The following is a 21381-nucleotide window of genomic DNA, read 5'->3' as shown; positions in this document are numbered from 1 at the left end:
CGAGGCATACGTTGTCCATGCCTTACGCCGCCCTTGGTCATAGAAATGATGTAATTTGAAAATAAATTATTTATAAATATGTATGTCAAGTTATATTTTTATTATGACACAAAATACATTTAAGAGTTTATGGCCACTGTGCTGGGTGAGACGTAGTTGAAACAAAAAAAGTTATGCATTCCATCACGTACATAAACAGTATCGTAATTTGCCAAGTGCAAATCAGCAAATTCGTAAAATTTTTGTTTATTTTGAACAATCCAGATAATAGAGGTCCGGATAATCGAGGTTCTACTGTATTTATTAAGAATAAGGATCTGGCAAACTTTCCTTAGATCAATGATCATAAATGGGTCAGCAATTTAATGTTTTTTACAGAACTCTCCGTTCGTATGAATGAACTGAACTTAAAATTACAAGGTTTTGGCAAAAGTATTGATGTTATGTTTGGATACATCAAATCTTTTGAAAGTAAACTTAAAATTTTTAAGCAAGATATTGAAACTAAAACTTATAAGTATTTTTCTCGAATAAAAAAGTATTTTGAAAAGGCCAATAAAACGAGTGTAATGGAGTCTATACTTATGTACCAGAATATAGTAAACTCATTAATTGAAGAGTTCACTAAAAGATTCAACCAATTTAGGAGCCTAGAACAGACCATTAATATAATTAAGTATCCGGATGTAGTTGTTTACAGTTCTTTGAAGTTAAAAAATTTTCAGTGGATGCAAATTGATAATTTAGAGATGCAACTTACAGATTTTCAAAAAAGCATTTGGAATCATGTGTTTCTCAACTTAAGATCGAAACTTGAAAATCTGGAACAAAATTGTTTGAAAAATGAAGAAGAGTGCAACTATGAACAAGAAATTTTGAGTGCATGGAACAGAATACCTGATACTTTTAGCAATATAAAAAATCTAGCGATGGCTTTGCTAACCATTTTTTCATCAACATATTTTTGTGAGACTTTGTTCTCAGCATTAAATAATATTAAAATGAACAAAACAAGTATAAACCTGCAATCAAAGAATTAGCAGACAAACTCCAGTACCAAAAAGGTCACTAATTTCTATTTTTTCTACAATTTCTAGTTTTTGTACCATTTATTTATCATTATTATCATTNATAAAGACTTTTAAGAAAGTTTTTGTAGTTACTATATTCGACATATAAGCCAATAAAACGAGGCGATACATATTAGGTTAAGTTGTGGCTATTGTGTTTCTTTTGTCGTTGAATTAATTACGAGCCGGAAGGTGAATCTGAGCAGAAGACATTCAAGTAAAAAACTTCGTTATCTTTACTTCTTCCTATCCCGGGGTAGAGCTATAGGAGTTTATGTAGCGAAACACAATGGTCATTTCCCACTCCACGAGAAAAAACGTCACTTCGCTGACAGCCGACACAAAATATCAAGTTGTAAATTGTGCGTAGAAAAATTTATTAGTATTGCTGTCGAATTTTTATTTCTTCTCCTCGCGCCTATATCTTTCTTAACGCGTAATTTTTAATATTAAATTATCTACAATAATTGTATTGTTTATTTTTATATATTTTATATATTGTGTAAATTTTTCATCTTCAAAACGATTTTTAAATTTAACACGTATTTATTGCTTAGTCACGTCATCTTTTACAATTTAATATTAACTAATTAAAATACTTTATTTTTATACGCGTAATTTATAAAAAAAAAATAGCATAAATTTAATCAATATTTGAAACTACACTAAAAAATTTATAAATCGCTTTTTATAAGTTATACTTTTGTTTAATCAACTGGAATAGTTTTAAAAATTTATATGTAATCACGAATTTTTGATGATAAAGTAATATACTTCGACATGAAACAAAATCTATAAAAATATAAAACATGATGATGATATTAAAATTTTGTATTATACTCTTTGTTGTAAAAAAGTCTTTAAAGTAGCATGCAATAGTATAAAAGTTTACACGTTGAACGATAGTGAAAAATAAAAAAAAGCATTATAATATGAAACAGCACAGGGTTACATCGTTGAAGAACAAATTTACCACGGTTGTTGCATATTAGTAATATATAAAACCATCTCCGACATTGGTCAATGTTCATTCGTTCGCAGTTACATTCATCAAAAATGTAACAAATCAGAAATTAACAAAACTAATTCAATAATGTATTCTTGTGATACTGTAATAATTTTTTATTTTTTCACAATCATTCCACGTGCAGAATGTGATTACTATTGCAAGCCGACTCAAGGTGCCTCGATTTTTTTGCAACAGAGTACATTTTATATGATTTAAAACACTGTTCATTCTTTATGGAAAAAAATATCGCAAATAACATAACATATACATTATTTAAAAACTGCTTAAAATTTTATATGTTATACTTAATACTTTAGCCTAATTTTCAAAGTTTCGCAACTACAACTGAGAAAACTGTATAAGTTGATTATCATCTTAAGATTTATTAGCACGGCTTNACATATTATTTAATTAATTTTTCTTTGTTAAATTGCATTTAAACATATAAAATAAATATCGAAAACATAAATCTTTTTTTACTATAGTTGCAAATATCAAAAAATTATAAATATATTTAGGTGACACGGCACCAGAGTTAAGTTAGGATTTTTCAAAATTTTGACACGCCAAATTCAAAAGGTTCGCCATCACTGATCTAGATAACAATATTGTTTGTATTTTGAATCGTTTAAAAATATAGACCATCATCTATATTTTAAAATATAAGATAAGATGTAATATAAGATAAGATATAAGATAAAAAACTAATGTTTACTTCAAATAAAGTTGGACTTGTTAACTGATCTACTCTTGATTAATATTGGGACTACAGTTCTTATTTTTGAATTTATCATCTATATTGATTAAACTGGATGATAGTGGAGTCTAACAAGAAGTGATAGCTTCTTGTTAGACTCTACCAATAATTACTATCACCAATGATGGGGCTGTCTAACCCAGTATCTTCAGAGTGGGTGTGACTGTGAGAACATTTATAACATCAGTTTCAGGCTGTATGACTAACCATAAAATCTTAAAATTATTGAGGCCCATTGAAACAGGGAAAGTTTTGTGATCCTGTTTCAAAATGTAATCAGAATATAAAAAGAGGGAAGAAAGAAAAAGATTTTGAACTGACCAAAATTAGCAGATAATTATAGACAATAGGAAAATGAATGATAATGGATTCTTTCTATTGGAAGTAAGTGTACATAACTGATGACTTTATATAGTAGCACCTTGTTATATTACTCATTTGGATATGTCGCATTTTGATCGCCAAATTTAAGAGCACTTTAACCAATTACAGATAGATACATCAGTTACATTGTGCCATCTAATATATTGCTTCTTTGCTTTGTGTCAAGGGGCTACTGTATCTGTTTCATGTATGGAAAGGTGTATGAAGTTAGGCTTAACTTAACCTTTCTTGACTTAATATTTAAATGTATAATTTNTCCCATATCATCATTGATCCATGATTTAAAAATATCTCTTGCTGTTTTCTTAAATCATGTCAGTAATAGGCACAACAATCCGAGCCATACAGATTAAACTTCTTCTCATCACTAAACAGTATTTCAATCCATTCATTGCTCCAGCTCATGTATTTTCATTTATATGTTAAAGATACGGTTTTCCTTCACAGAGCTCGGGCGAAATATAACAAGGCGTTCCAACAACCTAAAATTTTGAAAAACATAATTCAAATATATCTTATTACAAATTAATTAGTAACATAAGGTCTGTTTTCATATTTATCTACACTTCTTGCAGGCCAGTTTATAACTTTTATATTATTGTTTTTGAACCATGATTTTGTAGATTTTGAGTTGTGTATAGGTGCATTGTCCTGCTGGAAAGTCCAATTTGAGCAACAATAATGGGTCAGCTTCTGCTAAATGATCACAGAGCATGTTTTGGTAATCCTCTGAATTCATTTTCTGGGCTATAAATGCTAATTCTGTTGTTCTGTTAGAGGCAAAACCATCCCATATCATCATTGATCCATGATTTAAAAATATCTCTTGCTGTTTTCTTAAATCATGTCAGTAATAGGCACAACAATCCGAGCCATACAGATTAAACTTCTTCTCATCACTAAACAGTATTTCAATCCATTCATTGCTCCAGCTCATGTATTTTCATTTATATGTTAAAGATACGGTTTTCCTTCACAGAGCTCGGGCGAAATATAACAAGGCGTTCCAACAACCTAAAATTTTGAAAAACATAATTCAAATATATCTTATTACAAATTAATTAGTAACATAAGGTCTGTTTTCATATTTATCTACACTTCTTGCAGGCCAGTTTATAACTTTTATATTATTGTTTTTGAACCATGATTTTGTAGATTTTGAGTTGTGTATAGGTGCATTGTCCTGCTGGAAAGTCCAATTTGAGCAACAATAATGGGTCAGCTTCTGCTAAATGATCACAGAGCATGTTTTGGTAATCCTCTGAATTCATTTTCTGGGCTATAAATGCTAATTCTGTTGTTCTGTTAGAGGCAAAACCATCCCATATCATCATTGATCCATGATTTAAAAATATCTCTTGCTGTTTTCTTAAATCATGTCAGTAATAGGCACAACAATCCGAGCCATACAGATTAAACTTCTTCTCATCACTAAACAGTATTTCAATCCATTCATTGCTCCAGCTCATGTATTTTCATTTATATGTTAAAGATACGGTTTTCCTTCACAGAGCTCGGGCGAAATATAACAAGGCGTTCCAACAACCTAAAATTTTGAAAAACATAATTCAAATATATCTTATTACAAATTAATTAGTAACATAAGGTCTGTTTTCATATTTATCTACACTTCTTGCAGGCCAGTTTATAACTTTTATATTATTGTTTTTGAACCATGATTTTGTAGATTTTGAGTTGTGTATAGGTGCATTGTCCTGCTGGAAAGTCCAATTTGAGCAACAATAATGGGTCAGCTTCTGCTAAATGATCACAGAGCATGTTTTGGTAATCCTCTGAATTCATTTTCTGGGCTATAAATGCTAATTCTGTTGTTCTGTTAGAGGCAAAACCATCCCATATCATCATTGATCCATGATTTAAAAATATCTCTTGCTGTTTTCTTAAATCATGTCAGTAATAGGCACAACAATCCGAGCCATACAGATTAAACTTCTTCTCATCACTAAACAGTATTTCAATCCATTCATTGCTCCAGCTCATGTATTTTCATTTATATGTTAAAGATACGGTTTTCCTTCACAGAGCTCGGGCGAAATATAACAAGGCGTTCCAACAACCTAAAATTTTGAAAAACATAATTCAAATATATCTTATTACAAATTAATTAGTAACATAAGGTCTGTTTTCATATTTATCTACACTTCTTGCAGGCCAGTTTATAACTTTTATATTATTGTTTTTGAACCATGATTTTGTAGATTTTGAGTTGTGTATAGGTGCATTGTCCTGCTGGAAAGTCCAATTTGAGCAACAATAATGGGTCAGCTTCTGCTAAATGATCACAGAGCATGTTTTGGTAATCCTCTGAATTCATTTTCTGGGCTATAAATGCTAATTCTGTTGTTCTGTTAGAGGCAAAACCATCCCATATCATCATTGATCCATGATTTAAAAATATCTCTTGCTGTTTTCTTAAATCATGTCAGTAATAGGCACAACAATCCGAGCCATACAGATTAAACTTCTTCTCATCACTAAACAGTATTTCAATCCATTCATTGCTCCAGCTCATGTATTTTCATTTATATGTTAAAGATACGGTTTTCCTTCACAGAGCTCGGGCGAAATATAACAAGGCGTTCCAACAACCTAAAATTTTGAAAAACATAATTCAAATATATCTTATTACAAATTAATTAGTAACATAAGGTCTGTTTTCATATTTATCTACACTTCTTGCAGGCCAGTTTATAACTTTTATATTATTGTTTTTGAACCATGATTTTGTAGATTTTGAGTTGTGTATAGGTGCATTGTCCTGCTGGAAAGTCCAATTTGAGCAACAATAATGGGTCAGCTTCTGCTAAATGATCACAGAGCATGTTTTGGTAATCCTCTGAATTCATTTTCTGGGCTATAAATGCTAATTCTGTTGTTCTGTTAGAGGCAAAACCATCCCATATCATCATTGATCCATGATTTAAAAATATCTCTTGCTGTTTTCTTAAATCATGTCAGTAATAGGCACAACAATCCGAGCCATACAGATTAAACTTCTTCTCATCACTAAACAGTATTTCAATCCATTCATTGCTCCAGCTCATGTATTTTCATTTATATGTTAAAGATACGGTTTTCCTTCACAGAGCTCGGGCGAAATATAACAAGGCGTTCCAACAACCTAAAATTTTGAAAAACATAATTCAAATATATCTTATTACAAATTAATTAGTAACATAAGGTCTGTTTTCATATTTATCTACACTTCTTGCAGGCCAGTTTATAACTTTTATATTATTGTTTTTGAACCATGATTTTGTAGATTTTGAGTTGTGTATAGGTGCATTGTCCTGCTGGAAAGTCCAATTTGAGCAACAATAATGGGTCAGCTTCTGCTAAATGATCACAGAGCATGTTTTGGTAATCCTCTGAATTCATTTTCTGGGCTATAAATGCTAATTCTGTTGTTCTGTTAGAGGCAAAACCATCCCATATCATCATTGATCCATGATTTAAAAATATCTCTTGCTGTTTTCTTAAATCATGTCAGTAATAGGCACAACAATCCGAGCCATACAGATTAAACTTCTTCTCATCACTAAACAGTATTTCAATCCATTCATTGCTCCAGCTCATGTATTTTCATTTATATGTTAAAGATACGGTTTTCCTTCACAGAGCTCGGGCGAAATATAACAAGGCGTTCCAACAACCTAAAATTTTGAAAAACATAATTCAAATATATCTTATTACAAATTAATTAGTAACATAAGGTCTGTTTTCATATTTATCTACACTTCTTGCAGGCCAGTTTATAACTTTTATATTATTGTTTTTGAACCATGATTTTGTAGATTTTGAGTTGTGTATAGGTGCATTGTCCTGCTGGAAAGTCCAATTTGAGCAACAATAATGGGTCAGCTTCTGCTAAATGATCACAGAGCATGTTTTGGTAATCCTCTGAATTCATTTTCTGGGCTATAAATGCTAATTCTGTTGTTCTGTTAGAGGCAAAACCATCCCATATCATCATTGATCCATGATTTAAAAATATCTCTTGCTGTTTTCTTAAATCATGTCAGTAATAGGCACAACAATCCGAGCCATACAGATTAAACTTCTTCTCATCACTAAACAGTATTTCAATCCATTCATTGCTCCAGCTCATGTATTTTCATTTATATGTTAAAGATACGGTTTTCCTTCACAGAGCTCGGGCGAAATATAACAAGGCGTTCCAACAACCTAAAATTTTGAAAAACATAATTCAAATATATCTTATTACAAATTAATTAGTAACATAAGGTCTGTTTTCATATTTATCTACACTTCTTGCAGGCCAGTTTATAACTTTTATATTATTGTTTTTGAACCATGATTTTGTAGATTTTGAGTTGTGTATAGGTGCATTGTCCTGCTGGAAAGTCCAATTTGAGCAACAATAATGGGTCAGCTTCTGCTAAATGATCACAGAGCATGTTTTGGTAATCCTCTGAATTCATTTTCTGGGCTATAAATGCTAATTCTGTTGTTCTGTTAGAGGCAAAACCATCCCATATCATCATTGATCCATGATTTAAAAATATCTCTTGCTGTTTTCTTAAATCATGTCAGTAATAGGCACAACAATCCGAGCCATACAGATTAAACTTCTTCTCATCACTAAACAGTATTTCAATCCATTCATTGCTCCAGCTCATGTATTTTCATTTATATGTTAAAGATACGGTTTTCCTTCACAGAGCTCGGGCGAAATATAACAAGGCGTTCCAACAACCTAAAATTTTGAAAAACATAATTCAAATATATCTTATTACAAATTAATTAGTAACATAAGGTCTGTTTTCATATTTATCTACACTTCTTGCAGGCCAGTTTATAACTTTTATATTATTGTTTTTGAACCATGATTTTGTAGATTTTGAGTTGTGTATAGGTGCATTGTCCTGCTGGAAAGTCCAATTTGAGCAACAATAATGGGTCAGCTTCTGCTAAATGATCACAGAGCATGTTTTGGTAATCCTCTGAATTCATTTTCTGGGCTATAAATGCTAATTCTGTTGTTCTGTTAGAGGCAAAACCATCCCATATCATCATTGATCCATGATTTAAAAATATCTCTTGCTGTTTTCTTAAATCATGTCAGTAATAGGCACAACAATCCGAGCCATACAGATTAAACTTCTTCTCATCACTAAACAGTATTTCAATCCATTCATTGCTCCAGCTCATGTATTTTCATTTATATGTTAAAGATACGGTTTTCCTTCACAGAGCTCGGGCGAAATATAACAAGGCGTTCCAACAACCTAAAATTTTGAAAAACATAATTCAAATATATCTTATTACAAATTAATTAGTAACATATAACATATTGATTTATAGCCCAATTATATCTTCCTTGTTTGTATTGATGTTAAGTACCTTTCTTTCTGTATTTTAGAATAGACAATTAACGCCAAGCCCTCTATATAATTATATGCATTCAAGGCAAGTCTATTTCCTTCTTTAATTTCCTATTGAGGAATTCCTATCAATTTTTTGGCATAACTCAACACTATTTGTCTACATGTCCAAGATATCAGTTTAGGTTTGGGTCCTGTCTTCCTTTTTAAAATGTCCTTTCTCTATCATCATGATTAATAATCACCTAAGTTAATTTTTGTCTGTTAATAAGTGCAACAATTTCCATTACTGATTTTCCTGCTGATTTATATAGATCAATTGGTCCCTGTTCATAAAGGAATAAAATTTTTGTTCTCCCCATATTTAAAACTGCAGTTCATACACAGATCCTTAGGATAGCTGCCTCTAATTTGCACATTACGTACATAATATTGTCATATTTNATTGACTTAAATTAAATGAAAACAATTTAAATATAAATATTCTACAGATTAGCTAAGATAAATATCTTATGCTAGATTTTAATGAAAAATGAATTTGAAGTGTTCAATTTTATGCTTGTATTTATTATATTAAAGTAAATAATGATAATATTCAAGTACCTGTCAAAATGGCCGTATGAGAAAGTCCTGCTGAAACAGAAACGATCTTTAAGTTTGGAATGGGATCTGAACGCATGGGTTCGAAAATATCTGTTCCATCAACGTGCTGACCATCTTCTGTGTCCATAGCTAATTTATTATGTCTAAAATCCATAAAAGTTTAAACCAATTTAGTTATATATTATAATTATTTTAAATAATATAAATGTGATCGATAATGTACTGTACCTGTTGCTTCCACATGCAAGAATACCATGATTGGAAGTCAAAAGAAAGGAACAGTCTGAACCACAAAATATAGATTTTGGATGACAGTCAGGAGGTAAACTGATTTTTTGTGGTTGATTGCAGCTTTTTATTTGATTTAATCCTAACTGACCTGTGAGAAACAAATCATATAATATATAATAATTATACTTATTTTATTTCTGTTTAAAACATGTTTATATTTATTTAGAAACATTAATGAATTCATATTGAGAATGAAATTAAAGAAATAAAAGATGAATTTCTTTAAAAACTTCATTTAATGATAAAATTTTTCAAGATTTTAGAGATCATAATCCATAAAAGTTCTGGGCTTAATTTGGACTAAAGTTTAGAATGTTAGGTCACTATCTTGTACTAACATTAATAAGGCTTGACTGTTAAGATATACATTAGCGAGGTTGAGGCCAAAGTTTTAAACACGAAAACTTGTACGTCAGATGTTCAGCGACAGTTTCCTGTAAGCCTAGAAGTTTGACAATGGTGTTTGGAATGTCAAGCATGATTCCACTGACTATCCAAACACCATTGTCAAACTTCTAGGCTTACAGGAAAGTGGCGCTGAACGTCCAACGTACACGTTTTCGCATTTAAAACTTTGTCCTCAACCTCGCTATTAATTAATTATATAACAAGTCAGAATTCTTAGTAAAAGCTGATTACAAATATAATTAAAATGATTTTTCTGTATAATTTAAATAATTAAATAATATCCAAATTATAAGCACTGCAATAAAAATGAAGCAAAATTAAAATGCACACATTTATGCAGAAACTTCTTTTTAATCAATTGACTTTCTATTTTCTGAATTAAAACTTTTACGATAATAATACAATCCAGTTAATTGGGCAATAATCAAAATCAGGGCATTCTGATGAGGTCAGTANCTTTTTAAAATGTCCTTTCTCTATCATCATGATTAATAATCACCTAAGTTAATTTTTGTCTGTTAATAAGTGCAACAATTTCCATTACTGATTTTCCTGCTGATTTATATAGATCAATTGGTCCCTGTTCATAAAGGAATAAAATTTTTGTTCTCCCCATATTTAAAACTGCAGTTCATACACAGATCCTTAGGATAGCTGCCTCTAATTTGCACATTACGTACATAATATTGTCATATTTTAGTTTAATTTGTGGAAAGTAGTAACTGTCTGGGTAAATTTGAAACAGTTTATTTTGATACATTTCTGTTTTTGATATTTGTAAAGCAAAAGTACTATATGTTTTTTTTTTCTTAATCATTTATTATATTAAGTTAAACCTTAGTAAATAAATGTTTTGTGAGAACCTGGGCTAGTATTTTTGTAATTTCAATGATCTTAATCTTTATTTATTTATATTTTTGCATAAAAATTATATAAGATTATTTTATTTAGACTTGAACTGACAAATTCAACAGAGGAAGTTTGCAAGATTTTCCAACAATTAACATTTTTTTTGTGGATGACACATCCTCCAAATAAAAACTACTCATCAAATGAAATCTCACAAAAAAATTGGAGATTGGATTAACTGCCAATTATCTCACCAAATTGGAGCATCAGTATAGTGGGNCAACAGAGGAAGTTTGCAAGATTTTCCAACAATTAACATTTTTTTTGTGGATGACACATCCTCCAAATAAAAACTACTCATCAAATGAAATCTCACAAAAAAATTGGAGATTGGATTAACTGCCAATTATCTCACCAAATTGGAGCATCAGTATAGTGGGGGAGATCTCAAATAAAAAGAAAGGGAAAAGAAGGTCGGAGAGACTTTGCCTGCCCATTTTTGAAGTGTGTGCTCATAGCCACTGTGTTCCACTGCCAATCTTCCTGATTTTCATTGGACCTTAGCTGCAACAAACTACAAACAATCGTCATGGATATTACATTTTCCGGACGTTTGGATTCAAAACTCATCACACCTAAGCTTTCCCCTCTTCCAGATGTCCAATCAAACATTACAGATCCAAGTATTTATCAATCCACTTGTGCAATTGTAAACATTCTCTCTCAGATAGGAGTGCATAAATGTTTACTCTCTCCCTTCCCTCTATTTCCATTTTTCTTTGTAAATTTTACATTCTTAAAATAGAAATATTTATTGTTTTAGGGTTAAATGCATAATGGAATGCATCATTTGTGGTGTGCCATCTCTCAACTCCCTTTCCTGCCCCAAGCCCATTCATTCCCTCATATGTGACCAGTTGCGTGATAATTATTCAGAAAGTTCTCATGCACCTAAAGTCACAGATGGTGTTGGTCCTAACTTGGGCATTGCCAATGTAACAGTCACTGTTTTGTATAAATTGGATTTAAAAAATGCACCAATTTCATTATTAAGTTGGTATTGATAGGTTTTCAGATAAATATGAAACAGACCTTAAATATATAGTGTAAGTACAAGTAAATATAACTGTAATATGTAAATATTACAATTATATTTAGAAAATTAACAAATGCAATAAAAATTAATTTTGATCATTGTAAATCAGATATTACTACTAAGTACAAAATATTAGGTAATCAAAGGATGAACTCACAGGGTTCATCCTTTGATTACCTAATATTTTGTACTTAGTATTTTGTATCAAGAAGTATGAAGAAGTTGCTGCTATATGCCATCTATTTCTAAGTGTAGTGAAGTATTTGAATAACTAGAAATGTTTTATATTTCTGAACAGAGAATTTTACAGTGGACAATTATATGAAGGAAAATGATCAAACAATAAAGTGACACAGTTAATGTGAAAATATCCAAATCATCTATTTCTCCAAATATTTATGTTTAATAACTTTAATAAGCAGAAGTCCTTAGTGTCTATATGAGAAAAAAATTTTTTTCAAGATATACGGGAATGCTTAGAAGCAAATTCTACAATTATATGAAAAAGCTCAATTATTTTACAGTTCTTGTTTATATAAAACAAATCAGATTTTGGCATTATAAAATTAAGAGTAGAGCTTATTATTTATATAGAGTTTCAAATGTTATCTCTCAGGTCCTCACTAAATAAATATTCAAAATTTTAGTGTTTCTTATGATGTGTAGCAAGGCAGTAACATTCACAGCCAGCTTGTCACATTGCTGAATCTTACACTACCACTCATGAGTTTGGCATGCCTTTCAATTAATCACTTGGTAGAAGAATCTCTATGCTACTATTATAGATAAAAATGCTAAGTATTCATTTGCTTTTTATCAACAACAAAAATGTTACAAATTCTTGTTAATGAGCTATTAATGATATAAGAGTTTTATCTTAAAAAAATGTTAATTTCTCAATTCTCCATCTACAATGTTAATTACTTTTCATAAAAATGTACAGGACAGCCATATATGATTATCCTGATTACAATTTATTACAAAATTTTTATTCGTATTGGTAAATTAACAAATTAACAACATATGAACATCTTGTGACATGTAGTACGTGAAGGAAATAGTCAAGCTCTCTACATAATTTTCTAACATCTGTAAAATGATGCATTCAATTACAAATGACATTCTCTCTAAATTTTTCTATATCTGGAATGACTACATACACCAAAGCTTTAACATATCAACAAAGAAAAATATCTATGGTGCCCTAGTGACCTTGAAACCATGAAATATGCCCAACGCTGTGTATCCAACAGTTCAGAAATGTCTCGTCCAAAGTGAACACCCTATTATAGTATATAATGTTTAAAAATGTATTTTTTTTTCATATGTGGTATGTTTAAAAGTTCACGAAAAATGTTTGTAATGTGTATACATGGAGTAAGAATGGCTCAGAATCTTTTCTTTTTTTAAATACTTTCAACAATGTACTGAATCACAGCATGAGGTGGTGACATCACAATCAGTTTGTGATGTCTCTGTGTATGAATTTCATGATATGGTGAAAGCAAGATTTCAGAGTACAGTTTAATACAGAAATATCTGGCATTGAACAAAGAATAAATATCAGATTTTGTATCCTTTTGAAGAGAACCTCAATAAACTTTAGAAATGTTATCTGCAGCTTAGAGTCCACCTCTTTCCCCATATGTAGACACATGTAAAAGGTGAAAATTTGTCAATGCAAATGAAATGACAGCATTCATCTACCATTTTGAAACATACTTTCAAAATGGTATGTTTCAAAATGGTAGATGAATGTTAATACAATTGAATCCTTTCATTATCACTATTGTTAATAAATATGATCAATTATTGATCATATTTACTGAAAATAATGATAATGACAATATATAAGACTGCCATTTGTTATAACACAAGAAACAATATTATTTCTTGAAAGTAACTCCACTTAAAGCTCAGTCAGCATCTGCACACATCAGAATGATACAGGTGCTGACTAAGTACATGTTTCCAGCATTATACAACCTGGACATTGACCCTGCAAGGGTTTATTTTCAACAAGATAAAACCACAGTGTATACCACTTGACAATCAATGGGCACTTTTAGAAAAATGTTTCAGCATCAGATTATTTCTCATTTTAGAGGTATCCTTTGACTAACCCAATCACCTGATCTGTTGGCTTGTAATATTTTTCATATGGGGATTTCTCAAAGGTAATGTGTTTTAAACATGCCCTCTAGATCTAAACACATTCAAGCAAAGAACTTGTATGGCATTAATTTCCTGTGGATAAAATTAATGCCATACAAACAGCTAAATTGTTGCAAGAGATGGAAAAATGTGGTCAATCAAGTGTGCAAGTGTATAAACCTGGATGAATAACATCTGAGAGAAGTTATTTTCAAGAAATAATATTGTTTTTTTGTGTTGTAACATGACAGACATGCAGCCCTCCATTGTCACTATTGTCAATAAATATGATAAATAATTGAACATGTCTGTTTCAACATGGTAGATGAACATTGATATATACACTCTGTATATAGAGTCAATAAAATATCTTTTATGTGAATTTTTTGAATGTATCACTTATAAGTAACAGTTATCTGACATTCAATCATTAAAAAATAATAGAAAAGAAGAGACTAATTTTCAAATTATTGTCATTATTACTACAATGGTGCCTGTTATCCAGCATCAACAGTTTATCTTGTAATATTATAAAAAAATTATTTTTGCTAAATTATTTTCAAAGATTTATATCTTATGCTTCTATTTATCTTATGCTCTTTTTTTTTTAAATCTTAATATGTAATCGGTTCAAACACTGTTATTTTATAGGAATTACCACATCCACAGATTCTAAAAATACTAGTGAATCAACAATTTCATTTCACCCAGATGCATTTCAGAAATTAAAATATTCTTCTCCTCAGTAGGGTTTCTTTCATACAAACAAGACACAAGCACTTTTTCTAAACAAGACACAAGCACTTTTTCTGTGGATGTGATAATTCCTAGTAAATTATGGTGTTTAAACCAATTACATATTGAGATTATTTTCAAGGGTTTAAAAATTTGAGAACTATTACAAGACGTGTTGTATTTATTGATTTTATGAGGGTATTGATAAGTAGGCATAAACAATTTCTAATTATCTACACTACTTTTGTATACATGCTTTTAATAACTGAAGCAACATATAAATTTTTTTATATCTGAATAAAGAAAAGATTTTGAGCTGATAACAAGTTCAAAATCATTCAATGAAATCAAACTTTAATATTTTTGTTTTTATTACTCAAAATGTTTTCAAATCAGATAAACAAAAATTCAAATACGGAAGAAAATAAAAACATGCCTTGAATAACAAATATGAAAGTACTCTTTAGGCTTTTGTGAGAACCAAGGGGGTAGAGCGCTGAGCATCTCCCCACTTATCAGCTTCTTTGTCAGGGGATGGCTTGGTTAATTGAGTGGGAGGGATAGTGAGGTCGTGACAAAGTGTTGGACATACTCAAGGATGACAAACAATTAAGGATGAGATACACATATTTAATTAACAAACAAGTGATACAGATCAAGTACATTCAAATTCAATTAAAAAGGAAAAATGTAATAATAATAAGAATAATTCCGAGCCGTGACAAGAATAGATGGTCTTTGTTCTGTCTTAAAAGTCAGGACCTCCGTAGGTCCACTATCCTTTCTGTTAACTTTCTAAATCTAATCTAAAACTGAGAGAGAGGGAAGTAAAAATTTTTCTAAGTCATTACCTCAGTAGCACTGGTGATAAAGGACTGCAAAGTTTCCAAGTCAAGAGCAGGTGGTTCAAATTGTCCCAGTTTAGGAGCTTCTCCACAGCGATCGCCCTGAGGTGCGGATACGATCCCTTTTTATACATGTCGTGGAGGGGGAATTATCGGGGGAAAATCTGATGCAATCGACTTTGCATCAAAAGTTGTTTACTTAGAATCGGACGATTCTTTAGATTTATTACAGTTCTACCCAAAATTGTGACTCTTTCTCATCATAAATTTGACAACGGCTGTCAAAATCACTGGATTAATGGTCAGAATATCAGTGGGGCCATTGCCAATGTTCCGACCAAACCACCAACAATGAAACAATCATCATCTGAGTGATGACTGCCCCACTGTTGGTAATCTGATATGCTTTCTTGTCGTACAGTCTACCCCTGTAATTGACCTTTTTGCTCCCCTGCAGCATGTTATGGGTGGAGGTTCTTGTTAATTGGCTACTTATTTGTACATTGTAACGAAGGTGGAACTGAATAATCCTCTGTTGTGAGGGAAGAACTTCCAAAGACATTTAGGGTGACTGATGAAGTCTAGAAGGTCACCTTTTGAAGTGATGCAGTATTCTGATGGGTCAAAAGGTCTAACTTCAACTTCCAGGGAAGGGAAAAACTGGAGGAAGAAGGGAAATAATGATGAAAGATAATTTTATAAATGTTTAAACTTTTAAAACTCCCAAAAGAGCCAGAGCCTCACACTTTGCTTTCTTTGAGTAATTTAAAAAATTATTATTCATTCACAAATTTATCAATTATTAATTTTGTATGAAAGAAAGCAAAAAACAAAAGACAACATACTATAATTACTTCAGTTGTAAGATGATGCTAGTAGTATGAGTTGCTTGAACTGAAGAATTATCTTTGCTTAAATGAAAATATAGTAGAGGGTCTTCCAAACTGAATTATACCATTTTAAATTTATGTAATTATTATCTAATAAGTATTTGATGTACAAAATTGGTGTATATCAAACAGAGTAACTGTCTGAGTTTCATCTCCACCGTCATTCAAATGTCTTGTCTGCTAAGTGCTACTAAATGTCACTAGAAAGTGCTGTAAACAAAAACAGAGAAGGCATCTTACATTTTGCAATCTGCAATTCACAAAGTTGTTGTTCATCATTGCACAACACAAGTACCCTGCAAGAGCTATAGAATCATGGCTTATGTGGAAGGAGTGACAACAAATATGTCACAGTGAACATAGGAAGAATTTCAGTATTGGTTGGATGTTGCTGTGCAATATGAGGTACAGTAGAGCGTCGTTTATCCGAAAGAATTCCAGTCGGCAAATTTAAATTTTCGCTTGTGCTGTGGCACTGCAATCTTTGGATATATCTTGGGCTACTCCAATATTTTTTTGTTGATGTGTGTTTTTTAGCTGGCAGAACTGGCACTTTTGTGTGGTGTTTTTCTGAGGACTGTGTGTCGTGCTGAATGGAATGTTTTTGATACTAGATTAACTTCTAAAGTATAATTTTTTTTGTTTTTATATTTTTCAATANTGTTAGGCTAAACATCGATGAAAATTCAACGTGAAGTTGGTTAATAGCGATATACTGATATACTAATTACATGGGATATACTAATATACTATACTAATAATTTATTTTTTTCATTCTTTTCGGTTATCCGATTTTTCAGTTATCCGACCAACCTGAGTCCCCAATTAAGTCGGATAATCAATGCTCTACTGTACAATCGTTTTCCAAATATAAAAATAATGTGTATAAATATATACACATACTTTTTCTATCAGCCTTTCCCTTAAATATATTTATAAAAAATAATGTCTCTTAAAAAGGAGTTGATACAGGAATTAAAATAGGTGGGAACCTAATTTATATTCTCTTCTGCAAACATAACTTTTTTCGTTTTTACTATCAAGAAGTATGTTCAGATGACAATCATTTGGAGTAGGTTTAGTTTGTATTTGTAATTACCAAGCATATTCTTTCAAGCCCCATCACATTGATAGGTAATAAGTTTATATATTAGAAAACAAAGGATAGAAATCAAGATTCAGATAAAAGTATAATGGGTTTGAATCTCATCCAGTGTGAAAGCTAAAGTGTACCAGATTCTCCAATTGTGAATAATTTATCAAATTTAACAAGAAAATATTTGTCGCAATGTTATTTATTATTCTAGTAATATTGGTCCCAACACATTTTGTACTAGCTGAATAAATATTTAAAAAATGAATTTCATTTTTGTTTAAAACGTCAGATTTAAACTTATATTGTCAATATGAATTTAATTCATTTCCTAAATAGCACATTTTAAACTATAAAAATCTCAAATCTAATGATATAGTTTGTTAATGTATTACTTCCAGTTTCATTTGCTTTGATATGCATCATAAATATATCCAAACAAATTAAACTCAAAGTTATGGAACTATTAGTACTGATATCATGTTTGTGTTCTTTTTAATTTTTAGTTAGAATTAAAAATGAATAATTGTGTAATTATTAAATTTAAGACAAGATGGCAGCTTTTCAGCCAAATTATTTTGTTTAATCATTAACTAATTATATTATAACCTAAATATAATTGATAATTACTTTATTAATGAGGATTGTTATCTAGATCCGTGATGGTGAACCTATGATACGCATGTCAGAGGTGACATGGGAGCTCATTTTGGGTGACACACATTGACAGACAAAAAATTGAATTCAAATATTTGTCATATTATTTTCTCTTTTACAACTATAAACCTAAAATATTTTTTTCTTGATTATTATTTAAATGAATATGAGCTAAAATATCTTAGTCAGAATCAGATAACATTTTATAACTGTTGGACGCAGATGTATTTATGCTATGTCGCCACCACTTCTATTAATTTTAGCAGGTAAGGTCGGCGCCACGTCTCCGCCATGCTACCGCCATCTGTCCATGCCAGATTTACAGTGCAACAGTACTTGTTGAGACATTTTGCATATGACATAAAATACATATTTGTTGGTTCTAAAAACATCTTTAAATTATTTTGTATCAGGAGTCAGTGTAACAACACTGCAAAAAGTTAATAGGTAAGAAGCCTATCAACCTTTTATAATAAACGTTGTGATTTATATTTATTTATTTTTACAGCCTTGTAATGGAGAATCAAAAAAATGAAAAGGCAAGATTGAATGATAAAGGAAGTGGGAGTAGCAGTAGCCAGCCTTTTCAAGACATATGGACTGAGCTGTATAGTATTATCGACAGAAACACTAGATCATTGTGCATACTGTGTAATGAAATGGCAGTAAGCAGAACATGAAATGTAAAGAGACATTTTGAAACAAATCATAGTCAACTCTTGAAAAGAAGTATTGATGAAAGGAAGGAATACATTTCTAGGCAGCCACACCTCTATAGAAGTCAACCAAATTCCATCATTAAATTTGTAAATGCTCTACAAATTTAACATCAGCAAGTTACTGTATTGCTCACTCCATAGTTCAGCATAGAAAAGCCCTCAGTGATGGAGAATTTATTAAAGAAACATTTTTAAGATGTGCACCAGCTCTATTTCACAGTATGAAAAATAAAAATGATATTATTAAAAGAATTTCTGAGTTACCACTAAGTAGACATACTATCAAAGACCGAATAACAAAAACATACAATATCAATTAAAAAAAGACATAANCAACAGAGGAAGTTTGCAAGATTTTCCAACAATTAACATTTTTTTTGTGGATGACACATCCTCCAAATAAAAACTACTCATCAAATGAAATCTCACAAAAAAATTGGAGATTGGATTAACTGCCAATTATCTCACCAAATTGGAGCATCAGTATAGTGGGGGAGATCTCAAATAAAAAGAAAGGGAAAAGAAGGTCGGAGAGACTTTGCCTGCCCATTTTTGAAGTGTGTGCTCATAGCCACTGTGTTCCACTGCCAATCTTCCTGATTTTCATTGGACCTTAGCTGCAACAAACTACAAACAATCGTCATGGATATTACATTTTCCGGACGTTTGGATTCAAAACTCATCACACCTAAGCTTTCCCCTCTTCCAGATGTCCAATCAAACATTACAGATCCAAGTATTTATCAATCCACTTGTGCAATTGTAAACATTCTCTCTCAGATAGGAGTGCATAAATGTTTACTCTCTCCCTTCCCTCTATTTCCATTTTTCTTTGTAAATTTTACATTCTTAAAATAGAAATATTTATTGTTTTAGGGTTAAATGCATAATGGAATGCATCATTTGTGGTGTGCCATCTCTCAACTCCCTTTCCTGCCCCAAGCCCATTCATTCCCTCATATGTGACCAGTTGCGTGATAATTATTCAGAAAGTTCTCATGCACCTAAAGTCACAGATGGTGTTGGTCCTAACTTGGGCATTGCCAATGTAACAGTCACTGTTTTGTATAAATTGGATTTAAAAAATGCACCAATTTCATTATTAAGTTGGTATTGATAGGTTTTCAGATAAATATGAAACAGACCTTAAATATATAGTGTAAGTACAAGTAAATATAACTGTAATATGTAAATATTACAATTATATTTAGAAAATTAACAAATGCAATAAAAATTAATTTTGATCATTGTAAATCAGATATTACTACTAAGTACAAAATATTAGGTAATCAAAGGATGAACTCACAGGGTTCATCCTTTGATTACCTAATATTTTGTACTTAGTATTTTGTATCAAGAAGTATGAAGAAGTTGCTGCTATATGCCATCTATTTCTAAGTGTAGTGAAGTATTTGAATAACTAGAAATGTTTTATATTTCTGAACAGAGAATTTTACAGTGGACAATTATATGAAGGAAAATGATCAAACAATAAAGTGACACAGTTAATGTGAAAATATCCAAATCATCTATTTCTCCAAATATTTATGTTTAATAACTTTAATAAGCAGAAGTCCTTAGTGTCTATATGAGAAAAAAATTTTTTTCAAGATATACGGGAATGCTTAGAAGCAAATTCTACAATTATATGAAAAAGCTCAATTATTTTACAGTTCTTGTTTATATAAAACAAATCAGATTTTGGCATTATAAAATTAAGAGTAGAGCTTATTATTTATATAGAGTTTCAAATGTTATCTCTCAGGTCCTCACTAAATAAATATTCAAAATTTTAGTGTTTCTTATGATGTGTAGCAAGGCAGTAACATTCACAGCCAGCTTGTCACATTGCTGAATCTTACACTACCACTCATGAGTTTGGCATGCCTTTCAATTAATCACTTGGTAGAAGAATCTCTATGCTACTATTATAGATAAAAATGCTAAGTATTCATTTGCTTTTTATCAACAACAAAAATGTTACAAATTCTTGTTAATGAGCTATTAATGATATAAGAGTTTTATCTTAAAAAAATGTTAATTTCTCAATTCTCCATCTACAATGTTAATTACTTTTCATAAAAATGTACAGGACAGCCATATATGATTATCCTGATTACAATTTATTACAAAATTTTTATTCGTATTGGTAAATTAACAAATTAACAACATATGAACATCTTGTGACATGTAGTACGTGAAGGAAATAGTCAAGCTCTCTACATAATTTTCTAACATCTGTAAAATGATGCATTCAATTACAAATGACATTCTCTCTAAATTTTTCTATATCTGGAATGACTACATACACCAAAGCTTTAACATATCAACAAAGAAAAATATCTATGGTGCCCTAGTGACCTTGAAACCATGAAATATGCCCAACGCTGTGTATCCAACAGTTCAGAAATGTCTCGTCCAAAGTGAACACCCTATTATAGTATATAATGTTTAA

The 21381-nt window shown here is 30.8% G+C and overlaps 1 protein-coding gene across 1 annotated transcript in view; it reads right to left on the bottom strand.

Moving 5' to 3' along the window:
* LOC111625683 (serine/threonine-protein kinase Nek8-like) overlaps window positions 1–13287 on the bottom strand; it is a 25735-nt gene extending 12448 nt beyond the window's left edge. Inside the window, exons 1-3 of the mRNA XM_023368895.1 lie at window positions 13248–13287; window positions 9418–9568; window positions 9190–9332 (exon numbers count right to left, since the gene is read on the bottom strand). Coding sequence (XP_023224663.1) covers window positions 9190–9332; window positions 9418–9568; window positions 13248–13287 — 334 coding nt within the window. The remainder of the gene's footprint in view (window positions 1–9189; window positions 9333–9417; window positions 9569–13247) is intronic.
* Between the last annotated feature and the right edge of the window lie 8094 nt (window positions 13288–21381).

Source organism: Centruroides sculpturatus, unplaced genomic scaffold, assembly GCF_000671375.1.
Source record: "Centruroides sculpturatus isolate CEXI.00-Female unplaced genomic scaffold, Cexi_2.0 scaffold338, whole genome shotgun sequence".
In the NCBI taxonomy this organism is placed as follows: Eukaryota; Metazoa; Arthropoda; class Arachnida; order Scorpiones; family Buthidae; genus Centruroides; species Centruroides sculpturatus.
This window is presented reverse-complemented; position numbering and strand designations above follow the sequence as displayed.